Source organism: Acinonyx jubatus, chromosome E1 (assembly GCF_027475565.1).
Source record: "Acinonyx jubatus isolate Ajub_Pintada_27869175 chromosome E1, VMU_Ajub_asm_v1.0, whole genome shotgun sequence".
Lineage (NCBI taxonomy): Eukaryota > Metazoa > Chordata > Mammalia > Carnivora > Felidae > Acinonyx > Acinonyx jubatus.
The window spans coordinates 6,523,247-6,543,580 of NC_069397.1; the positions used below are offsets into that span (position 1 = coordinate 6,523,247).

Below are 20,334 nucleotides of genomic sequence, written 5' to 3' on the forward strand. Positions count from 1 at the left end.
TGGCAGTGGCAATTCGTGGCTATTGGCTGGGCATTTTCTCCCCTTCCTGCTTTGTTAAAGCTATTTATATAGAAAAAAGTAATAATGCTAACGCTCAGTCTTTCACAATTATCTTTACCAGTTTGTCCTTTGCCTTTTGTATATTTTGCCTAGAAGCTGTTTTTATTTTCTATATAGTTAGATCTAGTAATTTTTGTGGTTTCTGAATTTATCAATTATTGGAAACATTTCTTAGCTCAGGAATCTAGAGTGATTCACCTCTGTTGTCTTCTAGCACTTATATATTTCATTTTTATATTTGAGGCCTTACGGCGTACAAAATTATTTAAGTGTGTAGTTTAAAAGACACTGCTAGTTCTGTTTTTCCACAGTTTTACTGATGTATTTTACCATGTATTTCAGTATCTATCTCACAAGTTTCTTTGCACTGGTCTGATATTTCTAATGTTTCTTGGCTTATTCTCACAAGTATATGCTGGGTGAAATTTAAAATCAGTTTAGCCTATGCCAGTTTCAGTCTTGTTAGATTTTTGTTTGGGGTTGCAGTGAATTTATTTTTTTAAATTTTTTTTAATGTTTTTTTTTTTGAGAGGGAAAGAGCAAGTGGGGTAGGGGCAGAGACAGTGGGAGACACAGAATCTGAAGCGGGTTCCAGGCTGTGAGCTGTCAGCACGGAGCCTGATGCGGGGCTCAAATCCACAAACCATGAGATCATGACCTGAGCCGGAGTCAGACGCTTAACCAATTGAGCCACCCAGGCACCTCTGTAGCAAATTTATACATTAGTTGATGGTTCCTTTTTTTTTTTTTTTTTTTTTTTTTTTTGAGGGAGAGAGAGAGAAAGCACAAGAGAGGAGAGCAGGGGGAGGGGAGAGAGAATCTTAAGCAGGCTCCACCATGGGGCTTAATCTCACAACCATGAGATGGTGACCAGAGCCAGACTCAAGAGTCAGACACTCAACTGACTGAGCCACCAGCCACCCATGATGGTGCATTTTTACGTTTAAAATATATCAATTCTGGGGCGCCTGGGTGGCTCAGTCGGTTAAGCGGCCGACTTCAGCTCAGGTCACGATCTCACGGTCTGTGAGTTCGAGCCCCGCGTCGGGCTCTGGGCTTACGGCTCAGAGCCTGGAGCCTGTTTCCGATTCTGTGTCTCCCTCTCTCTCTGCCCCTCCCCCGTTCATGCTCTGTCTCTGTCTCAAAAATAAATAAAACGTTAAAAAAAATTTAAAAAAATATATCAATTCTTCTGAGACAGAAATACAGTCTCTCTTCCCATTTCTTCAACTCCTCTATCATTTCCCTTGTAAGGTTTTTTTTTTTAAGTGAAGTCACATCAATTATTGGCACCCTATAGGAAATCTGTTAATTTTGCAGGTTTCATAACCTTGAAGGGTTTCTCCATATTTCCAATAGTTGCTCCTAAAACTAATGAAAATTTGTCTCCTGCTGCATTTTTTTCCTGCCTTGGTGCACTGATCCTTGGCTGATACTTGAAAAGTAACATCAAGCTTTTATTAATGTATTATATAACTAGCATCATGTAGAACATTGTATACAGCATATTCATAACATATGTCATATCCAAATTTCATGCTTTATTTACAAATTATATATTTGTAAATTGAGTTTTATATAAATTTTAAAGTATGATATACTGTATTATGTAAACCTAATAATATATATTTTACTGTACATATAATATGTTATATGTAAATGTATGTCATATATAAAATTATATATGTGAATTATATAAGGCACACAATTTATGTTATTTCATATACAATAGACAGTATTTCACTATACAATTTAACAACTATTAATATATGACATAGTATAAAATTATTATTGGTACATTGCCAGTGCTTCAAGCAGTATTATACGGTTTTATATTATACATTATGTTTTTGTTATGTTGATGATAATATTTTTCTGTTTCTATCATAAATAGGGATTTCTTCACTCATATATCTCTTTATATGCCATTAGCCTTTGGTATAGATAGGTATTCCAAGGAAGTATTTCTGTATAAAATGGATGCTTAATTCTTAAAATGCTTTCAGGGTGCCTGGGTGGCTCAGTGGGTTAAGCATCCGACTTCGGCTCAGGTCATGATCTCGCAGTTTGTGAGTTCAAGCCCCGCGTGGAGCTCTGTGCTGACAGCTCAGAGCCTGAAGCCTGCTTCGGATTCTGTGTCTCCCTCTCTCTCTGCCCCTCCCTCTCTCGTTCTCTCTCTCCCTCTCTCTCTCAAAAATAAATAAATATTTTAAAAATGTTGAATGTTTTCAACGTGCACAAAAAGACGATCACGTGGGGAATGTGGCATTGCTGTCTTTCCTGATTATCTTGCATTTCTGGGGGAAAAAAATCCCACATACAATTTTTTTCTAGAACTTTCTGGTATTTTATTTGAGATTCGCATCTCTTCGTTAGGATAACAGTAGCTGCTAAACCACAAAATTTCAGCAGCCTAACACTAGAAGTTTTATGTCTTGTTCATAAACGGTCGAGGGAGGCTTTTCCTTAACGGCAGATCTTTCAAGCACACAGGCTCCTTCCCTCTGGCGGCTTCACCCACCCCTAGAGCAGGGCTGCAAACTTTTTCTTCAAGGGCCGACAGTAAATGAGCTAAGCTATTTAAACTGTCACAACCGCTCAGCTCTCAGCGACTGCAGTGTGAAAAGAACCATAAGCGAGAAGTCAGCAAGGGGGCATGGCTGTGTTCCAATAAAACTTTATTTACAAAAGCAGGTTCACAGGCCATAGCCTCCTCATCCTCTGTACCAAGCCAGCAAGCGGGAGGCATGAATGAAAAGGCCCACCCGCCTGTGTTACAAGCCTCCACCTGGACACTGGCGTATCACGTCTGTTCCCATTTCCCTGTGAAAATAGCGCTCGGGAAGGTATTTTCTGGCGGAACAGTGATTTTCCAGCAATGTCTCTCTACTGTGGAAGGGAGAACATAAATTTTGATGACTAGCTGGTCTTTTCTGCTACAGCGTTCCCAAATAGTATTCGTCTTTGTTTTTATTTTACCCTTGTCAGGTTTAAATATCAAGACTTACACGTGCTTCACAAAATAAGTTATAATTATCTTTCCATATTTTCCCATGTTTGGAAAGCGTTTATGACCACAGTGATCAGCTCTTTGAAAACATTGCCTATTAAAGTCACGGGGGCTCAATACTTTCCTTAGGAGTAGGCCTTTAACAGCTTTCATTCTGTTTTTGTACATAGTTTTTTTGGGTATTCAGATTTTCTCCTTAGGGTAATGTGTGCAGTTTACCTTATGCAAAAAATCCCCATCGTCCCTCTGAATTGCAAAGTTATTGGCCTACAGTCCTGTAAAGTCTTGGCTCACAGTTATTCCAGGCTGCTCTCAACCAGGGTTTAGATGCCATTTTTCAATGCAATGTGGTCATTTGTGTGTTTTCTCCCTTCGTGAAGCAGTTCATGAATTTGTTCACAAATGTTGTTGGTTTCTGGTCTTGGATTCATTTAGTTTCGCTTCTCGTCAAGGTCACTGAGCAGGAGAATCTCCACAAGGAGGGTTGAGGATCCAGGATGTTCATCAGTTTCAAGTGCAGCGGAGACAGGTGGAGGCAGAGGGAAGGTTACACAGTGTGCCCCTATTCAGGCGAGGAGTCAGAGGGTATGAGCAGGAGCACGGTCAGTGGAAGAGGATAGAAAGCAATAAACATGAGGGATAATAATAATAATAATAATAATAGAAGGGTGTGAAGCAAGAACTGTGGGGTCCACCACCCTGGTTTTTAGAGCTGGACTCTGTGACTTCGGCCACACAGCCATACACCGACTTAATCCTAAATATCTCATTTGCTCCTCTCTGAAACCCCAGCAACAATAATAGCTCTCTCGGGGTCTTTTCTCAAGTTGGACTCAGTTTTTAAATTATGTAAAGAATTAGCAAGGCATTGATAGTACATGACGGAATTCGTCTAATTTCGGACCTCGAGGACTTTGCACTTCAAGAAAAGACAAGAAGAGAGCCAACTTTCCACATGAAAGTTCCTCTGAAGGGCTGGATAAAAGTCACATGGGAATGTGTATGCCTGTACCTAACTAGGACATCCTGGAGGTATGACTGCTTAGCGAGCCCTGAAGGGAGAGGGGCAGAGATCAGTAATAAGGATGGTGAGGTCATAAGGGCCCTTTATATTGTGTCTTGAGAGCAGGAGAGAGACTCAAACTTCTCTTGTCATTTAAGGACACCAACACAAACACTTTTCTAGTTCCCCAGCAAGAGAGAACATAATTTAAAATAATGATGATGCCAATAATAATAAAGTGGTGGCGAGCCATTGGAAGCATTCATGGTGGAAGCCAGAGCTATGTCTGTGTGGAAACAAGGTGGAGATCCTGCCTTTAGAAAGATCCCTCTGGCTGCAGTATAAAGTGGACTTGAGAGACATGAAATGGAGCCAGAGTGCTGTCTTCTATTAGGTGACTGTTTGGGTTGTCTGAGGAAAGTTGATGAAGGCATGAATAAGAGTCTTGATTGGGGGTGTGGAAAAGAGAGACTCTGAAAGACAATTGATTTTGCATGATTAGATGGTCAGTGGAATACACCAATCGAGACAAAGGGAAAGCAGAGGTAACACCAAGGTTTGTTTCTCTCCTGGGCAACTGGGTAAATGGCCGCCATTTGTCAAGATGGGGACCGTGAGTAGAAGAGCAGATTTAGGGAAAGATGTGAATTCTCGTTTCAACTGTTGGATTTGAGGGGCCCACAGAAAATGGAGGGGCAAGCGACTAAGTAAGCAATGGGTTCCATCGAACTAGAATTCAGGAGAATATTGGTCTAGAACTACAGATTTGGGAGACTTGAGTGTAGATGTAAATTTAAACTAATGGTCTAGATAAGATTGCCCTTTCATTCATTTGTTTATTCACTTAACACTTACGGAGAATCTTTGGTATCAGACACTATTCTAAGGGCTTGGGACATATCAGTGAACAGAACACTTGCGCTTCAACAGACCTTATATTCTAGTGGGGAGACATAGACAATAAACATAATGAATGATTACGTATTATAATACAAGGGTGCAACTGATACAAAAGTAAAAGTAGGACAGGGTTCAAGGAATCAAAAGTGCCCACTAGAGAGTAGTTGGGAGAAAGAAAGGATGTATAAAAGGAAAAGAGGGCTAGGAGGCTCCCAGGCAGAGGGAGGGAGTCTATGAAGATGAAGGCAAGGAATGGCTACAGAAGGAGGTTGTCCAAATTGAGGAAAATCCAGCACCAGCAATGGGGAATTGACCCAGGCATCAGCCTCTTAGCAGTAATCTTTCGATGTGCATAAGAGTTTCTATGGGGGGTGATGGCACTTTGAGTGGCCCATCCGGTGGTGATGATGACCCAGCCCCCTCTTCTGCCTGTCACTTCTTGTGATCATCTCCCCACGATGAACTGGTGACTCCGGGCAGAGGTTCACTGTGGGCTCTTCTCCTGACATCTGTGTGTCGCACCCTCTCTCCACGTGCTCTTCCAGATGTGCGTACATTTTCCAGCTCTCCCTGCAGCTGGCTTTCTATGTGCCAAGCTCTGAGAGGGATGCCTTGTCATTGTCTTCCTCCAGGTTTTAGTGAAGACCAATCTAGAACTTCTCTCAACACAGGAAAGGGATTTTTTTTTTTAATTAAAAAAAATTTTATTTTTTTATTTTTTAAATAATTTTTTTTAAATACATTTTTGAGAGAGAGAGAATACAAGCAGGGGAGAGACAGAGACAAAGACAGAGGATCTGAAGCAGGCTCCGTACTGTCCACAGAGAGCCCAATGCGAGGCTTGAACTCACAAGCCACGAGATCGTGACCTAAGCCAAAGTCAGATGTTTAACTGACTGAGCCGCCCAGGCTCCCCTATTTTTCATTTTAGTTCCAGTATATTTAACATACAGTGTTAGTTTCAGGTGTACAATGTAGTGATTCAACACTTCCCATCCATTATTCAGTGATCATCATGACAAGTGTGCTCTTAATCCCCATCACCTGTTTTATCCACCACCACCACCAGCCACCTCCCCTCTGGGAACCATCAGTTTGTTCTATAGTTAAGAGTCTGTTTTTTGGTTTGTCTCTTTTTTTCCCCTTTGTTCATTAGCTTTGTTTCTTAACTCCACATATGAGTGAAATCATACAGTATTTGTCTTTCTCTGACTTACTTCACTTAGTATTATACCCTCCAGATCCATCTGTGTTGTTACAAATGGCAAGATTTCATTCATTTTTATGGCTGAGTAATATTCCATTGTACATATATGCCTCCTCTTCTTTATCCATTCGTCTATCAGTGGACGCTTGGGCTGCTTCCATAATTTGCCTGTTGTAAGTAATGCTGCAGTAAACATAGGGGGGCATATATCTTTCTGAATTGGTGTTTTCATATTCTCTGGGTAAATACCTAGTAGTGTGATTACAAGATCATAAGGTAGTTCTATTTTTAAGTTTTTGAGGAAGCTCCATACTATTTTGCACAGTGGGCTGCACCAGTTTGCGTTCCCACCAACAGTGCATGAGGGTTCCTTTTCCCTCCCCCCCCCCATCCTCGCCAACACCTGTTTCGTTGTTTCTTGTGTTGTTGATTTTAGCCATTCTGACAGTTGTGAGGTGATATCTCATTGTAGTTTTGATTTGCATTTTCCTGATGAGTAGTGATGGCGAGCATCTTTTCTTGTATCTTTGGCCATCTGGATCTCTTTTTTGAGGAAATGTCTGTTCATGTCTTCTGCCATTTCTTAATTGGATCATTGGTTTGGCATGGAGTTGTATATAAGTTCTTTATATGTTTTGGATACTAATTCTTTGTCAGATATGTCATTTGCAAACATCTTCTCCCATTCAGTAGGTTGTCTTTTGGTTTTGTTGAGTGTTTCTTTCACTGTGAAGAAGCTTTTTAGTTTGTTGTAGTCCCATTTGGTTTTTTTTGCTTTTATTTCCCTTCCCTCAGGAGACATGTCTAGAAAAATGTTGCTATGGCTGATGTCAGAGAAATTACTACCTGTGCTCTCTTCTAGGACTTTTATGGTTTCAGGTCTCACATTTTGGTCCTTAATCCATTCCGAGTTTGCTTTTGTGTGTGGTGTAAGGAAGTGGTCCAGTTTCGTTCTTTTGCATGTAGCTCTTCAGTTTTCTCAGAACCATTTGTTGAAGAGACTTTCTTCTTCCCTTTGGATATTCTTTCCTGCTTCGTTGAAGATTAATTAACCATGTAAGTGTGGGTTTATTTCTGGGCTTTCTATTCTGTTCCATTGATCTATATATATGTCTATTTTTGTACCAGTACCATACTGTTTTGATCACTACGGTTTTGTAATATAACTTGAAATCTGGGATTGTGATAACTTCAGTTTTGTTCTTCTTTTTCAAGATTGCTTTGGCTTTCTGATTTGACTTCTACAGGAGGAGGCTTGGGCCTCCTTGTGGCCACATCCGGGGAATATGTACCCAATTCCCTGTTTCCTCTTCCTAGAAAGCCACTAATCTGGGTCTGAATACCCGCTTCCAACGTGTGTTGGGGAAAGGATTCCCAATCCTAACGAGCAATGCTCAGGACACCAGCTGGGCATCTGACAATTCAACACAGAACTCAGGAAACCCATTCACTTACTAGATTAACAGTTTATTATAAAAGGGTTATAGCTCAGGAACAGTCAGATGGGGGAGATGTGGAGGACAAGCCATGGTAGCCATGCCCCCCAAGTACATCACTCTCCCCAAATCTCCACAAGGTCATCAACCTAGAAGCTCTCCAAACCCCTTCCCTTTGGGTTTTCAGTGGAGGCTTCATTATACAGTCACGATGTGATTAGATCATTGGTCATTGGTGATTGAACTCAATCTCCAGCCCCTCTCCCCTTCCTGGGGGCCAGGGGCTGACACTGAAAGTTCCAACCGTCACTTGGTTAGTTCCCCAGGCCACCAGCCCCCATCCTTTGGTGAGGTCCAAAAGCCACCTTATTAACATAACAAACACCACTTTTGTGACTCTCATCACTTAGAAAGTTCCACGGGTTTTCAGAGCTCTGTGCCAGAAAGGGGGACGGAAACCAATATAGATTTCTTACTATAAATCACCATTCACAATTATTAACAGCCACAGTCTCTCAGGACAGAATGCTGAAACAAAAAAGTAGATACGGTGTTACACGGGAGTGAGGATTTATGAGAACAGAAATTACATCCTAGAGTTTAGCACGGCCTCCTTGAGCTGATAAGTGGGTCATTATTAATTAAAGATCCCTCAGTTTGAGAGGCACTTGGGTGGCTCAGTGATTTACGTGCCTGACTCTTGGTTTCGGCTCAGGTCACAATCTCACGGTTCATGGATTCGAGCCCCACATCGGGCTCTGTGCTGACAGCATGGAGCCTGCTTGAGATTCTCTCTCTTTGTCTCTCTGCCCCTCCCCTGCTTGTTCTCTTTATCTCTCTCAAAATAAATAAACTTAAAAAAAATCCCTCAGTTTGAGACCCCTAGGAGCCTGCTTGTGGCTTGTTAATTCTCTCTCTGGCCACGTAAGCCTTTCCTTCCCTTGACAGGAGGAACATTCCTTAGCTCCCATGGAAGCTGCCTATTATCCAGAGACCTGGCTTCTGCTTGAGTGAAACTGAACCCCTGCTGGCTTTCCTGGTTTTTTTTCAAACAGTGGAAGGACTCTGGTTTTCAGCTCCAGTAGATGAACCCTTTCTCCTAAAGCGTCCTCACCTTTCCCTTGGTCTGGCCCAGGCAGCCCCCTGAATGCCCAAGTCACCTACTTAGCTACTTTTTTTAAAGACTCGAACCTGTATCTCAGAGAATATACAGTCTGGTTGTCAAAGATAAATTAGAGCTGGTCCAGAAGACCTCCATTTCCAGCTGTTACATTTCTAAAAGATCTATGTGGGTTGGGGCTCCTGAGTGGCTTAGTCTGTTAAGTGTCTGACTTCAGCTCAGGTCATGATCTCACGGTTCGTGGGTTCGAGCCTTGCGTTGGGCTCTGCACTGACAGTGTGGAGCCTGCTTGGGATCCTCTCTCTTCCTCTCTCTCTTCCCCTGCCTCTCTTTCTGTCTTAAAAACAAATAAACATTAATTTAAAAAAAAAAAGATCCTACACTAGTGTTTGCTCACTCACACCCCCAAGGTTCAGACTTCATAACAAAGCAGAAACAATCCCTATTTCCTGAGAATCCAATCTTTCTTCAGAGACTCTGGAAGCCCTTCCTGAACACTCTGATCATTTATTTTAAGGCGCATAGACAATAACCGTGGCCCGAAGCCAGATGGTAGACCATTTGCCTCGTCATAAAAAGAAAAAGGGTTTCTTTGGCATTGCTTTCTCCTGGACAAAATTTATCATTCCGTAATGAGAAATCATTTCTGAAGTGCACGTGACCCTGGGGGGACGGAGGCACAATGAGGCATATGTGGAAAATACTTCTCTGTGCTGCTGGCCTTGGCTGCCCATCAAAGCAGTCACGGGCATCGCTATGAGGTCTGGAGAGCTGATGTACCCCCACGAGAGAGCTCTGAAAGGGTGGGGTCCTGCAGAGGGGAAGCAAGAGACAGGGCTCAAATCTCTTTACAACACCTGACAATCTTCTTTGACCCTAGAGAATCAACCTCAAGGGCCAGCACAGAAGTCCTTCTGGTTGACTGCTTTCCTCCACTCATGTGGTCCCAGAATCAGAGTATGTCTTAGAGGCTTCAGGCAAATTTCGAAGATGCCAGGAATCGGAGGAAAAGGAATCTTCATTCCTCCAAATCTCCACGGACACCCATTTCTGTAATAATGGCACCTGACCCCCTTTAAGAGCAGTGGGTTCTGTCTTTCTTGGATGATATAGTCCCTCCTCTACAGACCGTGTATTGAAAAACCTTTAGGCAAGAGCCATGTTTAAAATTTATTTATTATAGGGGCGCCTGGGCGGCTCAGTCAGTTGAGTGTCCCTTCAGCTCAGGTCATGATCTCACGGTTCGTGGGGTCGAGCCCCGCATCGGGCTCTGTGCTGACAGCTCGGAGCCTGGAGCCTACTTTGGATTCTGTGTCTCCCTCTCTCTCTCTCTCTGCCCCTCACCCTGCTCATGTTCTCTCTCTCAAAAATAAACATTAAAAGAAAAGTTTATTATTTTGGGGAGAGAGAGAGAGAGAGGAGGAGGAGGAGGAGGAGGAGGAGGGGCAGAGAGGGAAAGAAAGTGGATCCCAAGCAGGCTTGCATTGTCCGTGCAGAGCCCAACGTGGGGCTCGAACTCAGGACCGCTGAGCCAAAATCAACAGTCGGATGCTTAAAAGCGCCCCTAGGCAAGGGCCGCATTTCAACCCTACCTATTAACACAGGGATCACCTTGTCCCTTAGAAAATGGATTTTCCTTCCATGTCTTCCAAGAGGGCATTAAGAGATGGTCTGTCCGAGAATTAAAAATAGCTCTCGGGCCATGCACTGAACAGGCTTGGGAGAAGATAAGCAAACAGGTCCTTTTCCACAAGCCGCTTCGTGGTCTCCTAGCCAAAAGGTACCCAGGACTCCAGCTATCTCCCTTAATCTTGGAATCTTAAATGTTTATGCAGAGAAAGTACAACTGACTCATTCATCCAGTTGCTTCCCGGGGGACGGGGAGGGGGGAAGCTCAGAGTCCAACATCCCCCGGGGGCCAGTGCCCAGAGCCGGCCCCTCGGGCATAGCCGGAGGATGATGTCAGGGCTTCCCAAAGTGGGTCCTTGTCACCGCACCCCCTGACGTGTGTCTCCGGGGACAATAGCCAGCACACCACACTCCAGCAACTCCCAGGGTGCCTCGTGCCCTGGGAGATTGGAGCAGAGGCCCAGGGTCACAGCACAAAGCGACAGACATGGTTATTCCAAAGACAGCCAGATAAGGTGACCTTTGTCCCCGTCCATGTGAGCCTGGCTTGAACCAGGAGGGAAGGAGTGACAGCAGCCTTTGCAGTGACTCCCAGCTCTGAAGGTCTTTGCAAAGCTGACCACAGGACAAGGTGCCTGCTGGGTGGGTCTTTTTAAATTTTTGATAACGGCCCCAACAAAAGCAGTCACAACCACCGCCAGGCTAGGAATTATTCAACACTTGCCCATCAGGGACTGGGCTCAACCATTCACATGTTGTTCTGTTGTTTTAATCCTCAAATCCTGGAGAGGTTAACTCTGCCATTTCCGTTTTAGAGGTGGGGAAACTGAGGCTCCCAGAGGTGAAATCACTTGCCAGCAGAAACGCGATAGGGCTGAGAAACCACCCTCGACGGTTCGAGTCCAGAACTGAAGTTCTTACTGACCCTGCTGAGCAAACCCCACATACGTCATCTCAAAAGGACGTCGCTGCCTTTTGCTAGCAGAGCGTCTCGGCTGTTCAGTTTCTCCCATGAGCAGAGGCCGAGTCGAGCGTGCACATGTGTGGATGCTCCTCTTCCGTCCGGGCCGTCACAAATCCAAGCCACCAGCAGCCCTAAGACAGTGGTGATGGGGGAGGGTGGGGGGGGACAAGGCAGGGTCTTTGGGCCTGCGCCATAAGGAAGTGGTCCTCCTCACTGGCATATTCTGATCTGGCCCATGGTGCTTTTTGGAGATCAGACAGATCCAGAGTCCAGTTTGGGGCCTTAGCCATCACCTTATTGACTGCTTCAGGATGTAAGTAACTGCCCTATATGTAGTTGCATGGATGCACGTCGTCTTTGTGGATGTAAGCAGAAAACCTTGTGTTTTTTTTTTAAATCTTTATTTATTTTTTAAATATTTTTTACGTTTATTCATTTTGAGAGACAGAGCGTAAGTTGGGGCAGAGGGGTGGGGCAGAGAGAGAGCGGGACACAGAATCTGAAGCAAGCTCCAGGCTCTGAGCCATCAGCACAGAGCCTGATGCGGGGCTCGAACTCACGGATCATGAAATCATGACCTGAGCTGAAATCGGACGCTTAACCGACTGAGCCACCCCTTTATGAAGGCACCCCTTTGTTTATTTATTTATTTTAAGAGAGAGAGAAAGCAGGGGAGAGGCAGAGAGAAAGGGAGAGAGAGAATCCCAAGCAACTCACGAACTGTGAGATTGTGACCTGAGCTGAAATCAGACGCTTAACCGACTGAGCCAACCCTTTATAAAGGCACCCCTTTATTTATTTATTTTGAGAGAGAGAGAGAGAAAGGGAGAGAGAGAATCCCAAGCAGGCTCCGCCCTGTCGGTGCAGAGCCCCACATGGGACTTGAACTCAGGAACTGCGAGATCATGACCTGAGTCAAAATGAAGAGTCAGACACTCAACCGACTGAGCCACCCAGGCTCCCCAAGCAGAAAAACTTCTTTAAATGATGGCTGTCACTTGATCAAGTAGACTTCTAGAAGCTGTCTCTCTCCAGGGATCGGCTCCCCGAATACTCCTCTCCCCTGGCTGGGGGATTTCTTCCTCACCCTTCCCACCACCATGCTGCTCTTTGCACAACTTCCCCTTTGCTCCCCCCATCGCGGTCAAGTGCGCCCTTTCCCCCCACCACCCCCTGTCTGTCGTCCTGTCCACAACTGAGGTCATCTCAGGCTCAGCCCAACCCCACCTCCTCCAGGCGTCTCCCTGGATGTCTCCACATTTTGGTCTCCTCCGTCTGTCCAGGACAGCACTCACCAGGTGGTCTGGTCCTTGACAGATGTCTCCCGTTGTGTCCCAGTCTTCACGGCATCCTATCCGATTTTGCTTCTGCTTCTCTGCTTCTCCTAAAGTGTGAAGCCTGGATGGGGACAAAATAATCGGGGAACGCTCCGTGCAGCATTCCCGACTCCTTTACTCCAGACACCCAACTTTGAGACTTTTCCACATTATTCTAGTGCCTCGCTCCGAGGTCACCTGGCGACATCTGGCATTTCCAGATGTCTAAGTGGAAAGGGCAGGCTGAGGGATGGGTGGCAAGAACAGGGCTACCACAGTCCTCCCACCCAGGAAATCGTCATAAATGCCCTCCCCAGAATGTCCCGCCTTCTCTGTCCTCACGGTCACAGTGTCACTAGGAGTCCCTCAGACCTCAAGAACTCAAGTACAAGATGCTGTGGAACATGGAGATATCCTTAGGTCACGTGTGCTGATAAAGGAGAGACATTGGCCATTACCCACTGGGTGTTTCCTAAAGACTTACCACCCGATGGCTTCCAGGGAGGGTGATGGCTTTTGCCACCCCTCTGCTGGTGGCTCTGAGAGTCCACACTGCAGTCCTAGCTCAGTCCCTGTGCGCACTGCACACTGTGTGCCCTCCTCCACAAAACAGTGATGAGAAAACGCACCCTTCCTCCGACTTAGCGGTTGGAAGGCCTCGCGAAAGTTGATGCTTTTTGTTACTGCGGCCACTAGTCAGCGAATGCCTGATACAAACTGCTGTTTTTATTGTTTGCTGTCACCCGGCTTGAAACAAAGTGGCATGTTGGACATAAGAAACCATCCTCTCTCTCTCTCTTTCTCCCTGCCCACCTCTTGTAACATCTCCACTCAATGTCAGAATACTCGGACAGCATTGTGGTTTGATGACCTTCCTCTGGCGCATGCATATTTGGGGGGGGGGGGTGCTCGGTGTGGGTGCAGGTGAGATGGTGGGGGGCCCCCGGGGGTGGGGGAGGGAGACTTTGTCTCATGAAGGATCAGACCGCATGGAGAAGCTCTGTGCCCATTTAGACTGAGGATAATGTGGAGGGAGTATAATAAAACTTTCGGGTGGAGGATCCTGTTGGGCAGAAAAGCCTGGGTCCCCCAAGGGGCTAAACACACTCACAGGCAGGGCTCTCTGAGCTTGGAAATGGAGTCAGCTCAAGGCATGTGCCAAGCAGAGCCAGTGAAATGCTGTGATTTCTGGGGTGGTGTAGGCTCAACACCCCCCACCACCCTCCCATGTGTATCTGGCCCTCAATGACATATGTAAGCCTTTTAACAGGGACAAAGCCTTTAATTTCTACCAATAGAAGTAGGACTTGAAAAAATGTTTTAATTTTTTAACTTTTTATTTATTTTTGAGGGGGAAGGGAGGGGCAGAGAGAGAGGGAGACACGGAATCCAAAGCAGGCTCCAGGCTCTAAGCTGTCAGCACAGAGCCCAACGTGGGGTTTGAACTCACAAACTGTGAGATCATGACCTGAGCTGAAGTTGGATGCGTAACCGACTGAGCCACCCAGGCGCCCCCAGGACTTGAAGTTTCAATGACAAATGTTTGTTTGCAGAGCCCAGGGTTTGCTGTGAGAGAAGAAGGGAAAGGAAGTTGGTGAGCTAACTCTGGACTCTTAAAATAGGCCAGAGTCCTGAAGGGGGGTGGGGAGAGAGTGACCCCCGACCTCAAAGAGAAAAGTTGCCATTTGTCAAATACCCGGGAAAACCCCTCTCTTAGAAAACAAATGGGTCGCTGACACTAAGATCCAAAAAAGCTAGCATTTCTTTCTTGCAGGTGATATGTAGACAGCTGTTTTCTATTACTCTCTGTACTTTTTTATTTCAAAGAATTTTTTATTGCTTAAAAAAAAAAGGACACCTCTGAAAATAGAAGTTGAAAAATTAAAGTTTCCAGTAATGCAATGACATACTGGGTAGCTGTTACCAAAAATACATATATATATTTTTTAATTGAGGATGATCTCTGTGTGCTCCCACGGAAAGGACTCTAAGTAATGTAGCGTGAATAAGCAAGTTTCAGAAGACCTATGTGACGGGTCCTACCAATGTGAAATGCTTTGCATGTGTGTGTGTGCTTTGTTATACGTACAGAACTAAACCTAGAAGAGGCAGGCGATCACGAGCAGGAAGTAGAATGAATGTGTACATGTGAATGTGGCTCGTAAGTATCCATTACATTTACAATCATAGGAAGGCAATCATGATTTTGTCAACAAGCCTTGCAGCTGGGGATGGTCCCCAAGTCCTTCCAGGTTTTTGGAGTACCCGGGGGCGGGGGGGGGGGGGGGAGATGGGGGTGGGGTCAGCAACTGGAATTTCCAGCCACCCTGTCCTTGTCCTGCTCTTTCCTGATTTGCCACTTGGATGTCTGAGTGAGGGTCCGTGACAGGTGCCGGCGGTGGGGGGTGATGACAAGTCCCAAACCACACGTGTTCCATTTCGTGCAGCTCCTTGCTGCCTTTGCAATCTCCGCCGTGAAAGCTCTCCTCTCTTATCTGCACAAAGCAGGAGTCAAAAGTTCTCGTCCGTGTGATTGCAGAATACCGGGCTGGGAAACTTCCTGATAATACCGAAATGATTCCTTCAGAAGAGCCGCGCCTGGGATGGGCTCCAAAGCACTATGTGGCCTGAGCACGTTCTGTGCTGTGCAGCTGGATGATGAACCGGATGCAATTCGGCAATTTAAGAAAAAAAAGGGTTGAGGGGGGGAATGTATAAGGATGTCATCATATCCCACCTGGCTCGGTAGCCCCTCTCCCCATGCTTATGAGCCTGATCCCCTCCAAAGACCACGCAGACGGCCAAGGAAGTGACGGGTCCACAATAGACACGGAGCTAGGAGGTAGACAAAGAAAACCCAAAGAAAGAAAGAGAGAGACAGAGAAAGAAAGAAAGAAAGAAAGAAAGAAAGAAAGAAAGAAAGAAAGAAAGAAAGAAAGAAAAGAAAGAAAAGGAAAGAAAGAAAGAAAGAAAGGGAAAGAGAAAGAAAGAAAGAAAGAAAGAAAGAAAGAAAGAAAGAAAGAAAGAAAGAAAGAAAGAAAGAAAGAAAGAGAAAGAAACAGAGAGACCCCACTGCAGTTTCTAAGACACATTTGTGGCTTTTATAAATGGCAGCACGTTCGTTGAAAGCGGCCCTGTGCCACCGGTGACCTTAGCTAATGCTGACGTTCAGGAATTTAAACTTGGGAGCGGCCCCAGCATATCCTGTTCTAAAACCTGAGGGCCATGGCATTCTCCCACACTGCGTTCTCCTTTGGCCTCATTCTGTATCCAGTGGTCTCTTTCTTTCCATCGTCTTCCCTGATTTCGTTTCAAAAAGCTATGGGTTTCACGTAGAAAACTGCGTGCAGGGCGCCTGGGTGGCCCAGCTGTCGAGCATCCGACTCTTGATTTCGGCTCAGGTCGTGATGCCAGGGCCATGGGATCGAGCTCTGTGTCAGGCTCCTCACTGAGCATGTACCCTGCTCTCTCTCGCGCGCGCACGCGCTCTCTCTCTCTCTCTCTCTCCCTGTCCCCCCCCCCCCCGTGTGTGCTCTCTCACAAAAATAAATAAATAAAAACATTGTTTTAAATATGCATAGGTCACACATCCTTCCCTCCAGACGCGTCACATTTATAAATGCAGGTCCCCATTTGGAGTAAACACATGAGAAACCACATCATTGAAAAACCTGTCTTCACTCTTACCTTGAACTAGAAACAGAGCAAAGGAGATAGATTCGTGCCCCTGACAGGGATGACAAGTTGAAGTGTTTCCCGAAAGCCCTGTGGTCAGCTTCTCAGCCTCTGACCCCCTTCTTGGATTTCACCCCATCAGGTAACCAGGTGAGTCTCTCCAAATCTGCAGATGCCTTTGCCTTCGAGGAGGACAGCAGCAGTGATGGGCTTTCTCCAGACCAGACTCGAAGCGAAGACCCCCAGGGCTCAGCAGGATCCCCAGCGGACACCAAAGCTTCGGAGACCCCGTTAGCAGGTCCTGCTCTGGGGGCAGTCCAGGTAAATAAACCGCACCTCGGCCCGTCGTGTCTTTGTGGTCCTCAAGGCACACTGCCACCTTTGGTTTCGCATAGAGACCCCAGTACGTCCCTGGATGGTGCTTCAGATGGGTGCCTCTTCTTACCCGATCCGGTCCGGGATCGGTGTAGGGGGGGCAAAGCCTCCAGAAAACACCGAACGAGGAGCCTCTCGGGGCTCTACCCTTTGGCTTACTTGGCTACTCCGCCAAGTAGATGCCTACTATCTCCCAAACTTACACTCGAGGCTAAAAGAGGCTCTCTGCCATCAGGTGACTCACCCGTCATCTCCTGGATAGAATGTGCCAGTGCAGGCTTCTGGCTTCAAACCCCACGGACTTCCCTGAGTATATTCTCTGCATGGTCCAGGGGGAGGGGGGACCAGGAAGTGCCGACAGGCTGCAAAGCAGGGGCCCCCGAGGTGCCTCTACGGTTAGCGGGTTTCTGCCTGCCACACCACTGCAGGGTCCGCGTCCAGCCCAGCCCAGCCCGAGAACAGCAGTCCCCCCCACCCACTTTCTGGACCAATCCACAAACACTTGGGCCACGAGGCGTGTATATTGCAAATACTGTTCAAAAGCACATTTTCTAAGAAAAATAATTAACAGCGGCTAGCGCTAGGCACTTCCCAAGCGTTTCCTTTGAGATGCCCCACTGTCCTCCAGGCGGGTAGCATCCATGTGCCTTCTGATGGAGGGGGGACCCAGGCTCTGTGAGGCCGAGCCCCTGTGTGGTCTCCAGACGCTGCAGATTCCCAACCCCCCTGGAGCTTTTACTTCTAGAAGCCGCACAGAGGCTGGATGGGGGCTGCCCTCAGCCTAGCATGATGGTATTCACGCAGACCCAAAGAGGAGATGTGTGTGGACACACACACACACACACACACACACACACTGTTCCGGAACCCGTGTTACTCGATGGTCATCATCATGCCCTTCTTCACGCACCTGCCGAGGAGAAGTGGGAGAAAGAGAACAAGGAGAGCCGAAACACCCAGGCGTGTGTCCCTCGTGGGTTTGTAAGCAACGCGCGTTCCCTTCCCCTGCGCGCGGCGGGGCTTTGCCGCCCGGCTTCTCCAACAACAGCAGACAGCAGTTTGCATCGCTCGTGGCGATTCCTCAGCTTCTGACTTAAGAACGGTTTGAGGAGAAGACGAGTTCTTTTCTGCTTCACCCAGTTCGAAGAGGACGAGCCGGGGGGGTGATGCCGGGCCGGGTGCAGAAATCACTCTGTGATCGTACCCAGCGGCCCCGCTGAGCAGAGAAGGACACTGAGGCTCCAGAGGAAAGGATTCTGCAGAGGCTTTTCAGGCGCCGGGGCTCAGGAAAGGATGGGGAGGCTGCAGGGGGAGGTCGTGAGCGGCACCCTGTCCCTTTCTGTCACAGCATCGGGTGGCAGGAGAGGCACAGAAGATGATCACTCTTTTTTCCAAGTTCTCAGCATCCTGGAACACGTCTCTCAGAAAGGTTGTTCGTGACACTACACGCACAACCCCCCCCCCCGACACACACACATATATATACACACACCTACATATACACGTGTGCTCATAAGGAACTATACATAAACACACAGATACCACACACATATACACACACTTTCTTTACACACATACACATCAATGTACATAAACACATACACACACAGACATGCAGACACATTTACACATACCCACACATATACGCATGCACATACCTATGCATGTATGCACACACATCTACACACGCATAGACATATATGGACAGACACACACGTATATACAGACCCACAAAAACACACACACGGCACACACAGATAAACACACAAATGTGTACACACAGACATATGCACACATGCACACATACAAATGTATACCCAGAAACACACACACACACGCACACACGTTTTCCCTCCCATCCACTAACCCCCCTTTTATCATGTTTTGGGTCCTACTTTCCGCTGAAATGCCCACACCCACTTCTCCCTCCTCCTTTTTTCTTCAGTCCCGTTATCAAGTCCAACAGGTAGACCTTGTCACAGGTGGAACTCTCACAGGGTTGACCAGCCGTCTGAGTTTTGGGTTGGCCTAGAACAGGCCATTTCTATACCTGTTTTCTGGAAGAATTATTGACGATGACCCCCTTATCTCTCAACAGTGACCTCAGTTGGTTGACAAATCATATGGCCACTCTACTTTATTTCTGTGTCCTACGTTTTTTCCTCCTGCATCCTAATATTGCTAAAATTTGGATTTCAGGATCATTCTTCTGGCTCGGAAAATGACAAGAATGACTCAGCCTCACAGCTCAGCAACCAGTCAGACGCGGGCAAGCAAGGGCTTGGGACCCTGGGCCCCTCCAGTGCTGGGCACACTGCTGTGAAGGTAGGGATGGGCCAGCAGGGGGCAGAGCTCTCTGAGTTTAGTGTGGTAATGTGGGGGGAGTCACAGGGACCCCTGTGTAGGCTCAGTCCACCGGGAACATCGCGAATCAGGAGAGGAGAAAGGGGCCCTCCACGTGCATGGTCCAAGAGTCGGTTCGCTGTGCAAACGCAGCACGGGTCTTCCGTGTAGAGGAGAAACCTGTGAGCTGTGAGCTCGCGGTTGTTTGGGGTCACAGGTCAGCCAGCATGGGCCTGACTGAAAAGACTTCATCAGGCCAGCCTCGAGACAGCCACAGCAGGTCGAAAGGCACACAGGGTTTATGCGTGCCATCAGACAGGTAGAGGGGAGTTGGGTTTTATGCAGGGGAAGCAGGTCTGAGGGCTTACGTAACGTAAGGCTCAAATCACCTAAGCCAGTCTCCCTTTGGAAAGAAAGATAAAGGGCGGGGTCGCCTTCACAGTAGACTAATAACTATAAGCATTATAGCAGATTCTCGGTTAAATTTTCCCATTATAACTAATGGTTCACAGAAGGCTCTCTCCTCTTTCCAATTAACTGCCTGCTAACGATCACTGGGTTTTGTCGCTAATCATATTTTATCCCAAATAGCTTCTCTAGGGTCACCACTTAATGAGAGCAGAGATGTCTCTTATGAAATATTTGTTAAAAGAGCATAAGAATCAGCGTTTAAAGTAACAGCCCCGGGTCCCTTCTACCGCATATACACAAAAGAGGTTCTCGTGTTCCAAGTGGACAGCAGGCATTTCCGCTTCCCTGTAAATCTCCCTAAACCTCGCTAGAAACCCACTCCCTACGTAGCTGAAATTTTACTGGCAATTCACTCAGATCAACAGCCTTTGAAATTACAGGGCCGTTGATAGGTTTTGCTCATTGCAGGTGGAGGAAGGAGGTGGTTCACATTATCTATACCATTGTGCACAAGGAGAAATTTTATTACTATTTCTACCAGCGTAGTTAAGTGTTGCATAGGTCAGATTAGCACTGCCTTCAGCCTCACTGTACTAAGGAAATGTGATGGTTGCCCAGAGGGAGGACAGGTCGATTTCAGTGAAGAGCAGGATTGATGGGCAGCAGATCCAATGGGACTGGTTGTGTATGTGAGAGCCAACATCCCTGTTGGGTTGGTCAGGGCCTGTGAATTCTCAGTTGTTCGACATTCATTATCTCTACCTTAGGAAGATGCTAAAGGGCTTCTCAAAGAAGGAAGCGGGCAAGCTGGGGGGAAGACATCTGTGCCCTATTGGCTTTGTAAGGTCCATCGGAGGCCACTGAGAGAATGTACCAGAATTCCCT

At 46.6% G+C, this 20,334-nt stretch overlaps 1 protein-coding gene across 5 annotated transcripts in view; it reads left to right on the forward strand.

The window, feature by feature from the left end:
• The window catches only part of MYOCD (myocardin), a 111,824-nt gene that overhangs the window by 57,452 nt on the left and 34,038 nt on the right, over nucleotides 1-20,334 (forward strand). For 4 of the 5 annotated variants that reach the window (XM_053211493.1, XM_027047241.2, XM_027047237.2 and 1 more), the window contains 2 exons: nucleotides 16,463-16,641; nucleotides 18,895-19,020. In XM_053211493.1, coding sequence (XP_053067468.1) covers nucleotides 16,463-16,641; nucleotides 18,895-19,020 — 305 coding nt within the window. The remainder of the gene's footprint in view (nucleotides 1-16,462; nucleotides 16,642-18,894; nucleotides 19,021-20,334) is intronic. The other variant, XM_027047239.2, reaches the window with a different exon arrangement.